The 2500-nt window shown below is 43.8% G+C and overlaps 1 protein-coding gene across 1 annotated transcript in view; it reads right to left on the minus strand.

Moving 5' to 3' along the window:
• Positions 1-2500, minus strand: part of LOC113825485 (glutamate receptor ionotropic, NMDA 2B) — a 223971-nt gene that overhangs the window by 46646 nt on the left and 174825 nt on the right. The window contains exon 10 of the mRNA XM_070142779.1: positions 1009-1069. Coding sequence (XP_069998880.1) covers positions 1009-1069 — 61 coding nt within the window. The remainder of the gene's footprint in view (positions 1-1008; positions 1070-2500) is intronic.

Genomic DNA, 2500 nt, shown 5'->3' on the forward strand with positions numbered 1-2500 from the left:
TTCTCTGCCTCTCTCTTTCCCTCCTTCCACCTCTCTCTCTCTCTCTCCTTCGCTCTCTCTCTCTCTCTCTCTCCCTCCTTCGCTCTCTCTCTCTCTCTCCCTCCTTCGCTCTCTATCTCTCCCTCCTTCGCTCTCTCTCTCTCTCTCCCTCCTTCGCTCTCTATCTCTCCCTCCTTCGCTCTCCCTCTCTCACACATACTTCCTCTAACTGATCCCCTTATCTGCGCGTTTTTGCATATCAATCCGCCTCGCACTTTCCGTCTTCCAAGCACACTTTCTCCTCCTGCTTTTGCTTCTCCCTCCCTTCCCTCACTTTCTGTGCATTTATTTTTTTTATCTTCATATTTGTATTTTCTTTTCGGCACAGGTATGTTTGCGTGGGAGATAATCTATATGAGATCCGTTAAGTCCAAATACGATAACCACCCCTACATACACACACATACCAACCAGGGCTCTCAAGGCTGGTTATTGCAGGTTGCAGGGTCTCGTATAGCAGAGTGCAAGGGGTAGCGAAGTCACCCCGAGTCCGTTTTCTGTATCATCTAATGTATAGAAAACGGCTGAAACGCTGCGACGGAAAAGCGGCCAGCCCTGCAACGCTCATAAAATCCACGTTCGCAAATGGGTTTCAGAAGCTGAAAAAGTTTATTTTAGGGACCTTGACGCAAAATAGCCGGCGGCAAAACCAGCTAACAGACGGCGCTCGGCTACTTTTGAGAGCCATGACAAACACAAAGGTAGTTAGGCAGTTATAAATCACCTTTTTCAATGACACCTATCTGCCACACTCATAAACACTCGGCTAGACAAACGAAAGACCAGACTTTGTCATTAAGTCGGGGACGTCGACGAAGACCGCCCTCGCCCCAGACGCCCGCCTCCCCAGCGCCTCTCCGACATCATTACCAAAAGGGGAATCTGCAACTTAATGGCTTCGCGAGGGGAAAAAAATCGCATCTGATTCTAACGGCGACACACGTACATTCCCTTCCCATGGCCGCCTACCCTCACAATTAACCCGACGAGGCTCCAATAGTCTCGCAGAGCTCCTGGTCTCGTCCGGGTCCTGAGGGGCAATAAAGCGCCCAATTCGAGGGGAATCAATGGAAAAGGAAGAGCGTCTGATGGGCCGAGCAGTAATGAAGGAGGAACATGTGCCGCCGCCGTTCCCACCCCCTTCGGTGAAAGGGAAGAAGGAACGGCTTTCCTCTTATGACTCTTGCTCGATCGCTTGTCGCCTCGGACCCGATCTCGTGCTGGAATTTCTCAAGACCTATTCACTATTTAGAGACTGAAATACGACACAGATGCAGAAATAACATTGACGACAGGGATCATACAAGCATAAATACACACACACACACACACACACACACACACACACACACACACACACACACACACACACACACACACACACACACACACACACACACACACACACACACACACACATGTATATATATAAATATATATATATATATATATATATAGAGAGAGAGAGAGAGAGAGAGAGAGAGAGCGACAGAGAGAGAGAGAGAGCAGAGAGAGAGAAGAGAGCAGACGAGAGAGAGAGAGAGAGAGAGAGAGAGAGAGAGAGCGAGAGCGAGGAGCGAGAAAGAGAGAGAGCAGAGAGAGAGAGAGAGAGAGAGAGAGAGAGAGAGAGAGAGGGAGGGAGGGAGGGGGGGAGGGAGGGAGAGAGAGAGAGAGAGAGAGAGAGAGAGAAAGAGAAAGAAAGAGAGAGAGAGAGACAGACAGAGAGAAAGAGACATAGAGAAAAGGAGACCGACAGAATCTCAACGAAGGATGACAGGTAGATAATTACGACAATGTTTTCTTTCTATTAAGATTACACTGATCAGCTGTTCTTCAATGTTATCTTTGTATTTGTTATAAGAAGCCTATCCTATTTCGTGTATCTAGATTGTCACAATAGTCTTCCCTTTTCTTGTCATTTGGTATAACTGTTACTATTAATCATTATCGACATTATCGTTACTAATTCTATTATTATTAGAAATGGGATGATGTGGGTATATCATTGATATGATCATCAGTATCATTATTGCCATCGATGTTATTATTATATCATCATAATCATCATCATTATTACTATCATTACCAATACCGTCATTATTATCATTATCATTCAGTGTATGTGTATGTATAAATACATAAATATATAGAGAGATATACATCCATAATATATATGTATACATATATATATATATATATATATATATATATATATATATATATATATATATATAGAAAGAGAACGAAAGAGAAAGAGAGAGAAAGAGAGAGATAATATATCTACAATTGCCTATAAATGCCAACACATATCAATAACCACCATGAAAAGAGAGAAAGATGAGAGAGTCGAGAGAGAGTCACAGAGAGAGATGAGAGAGAGAGAGAGAGAGAGAGAGAGAGAGAGAGAAGAGAGAGAGAGAGAGAGAGAGAGAGAGAGAGAGAGAGAAAAAAAACTCGTTTT

The sequence above is a fragment of the Penaeus vannamei genome, chromosome 30, assembly GCF_042767895.1.
Source record: "Penaeus vannamei isolate JL-2024 chromosome 30, ASM4276789v1, whole genome shotgun sequence".
In the NCBI taxonomy this organism is placed as follows: domain Eukaryota; kingdom Metazoa; phylum Arthropoda; class Malacostraca; order Decapoda; family Penaeidae; genus Penaeus; species Penaeus vannamei.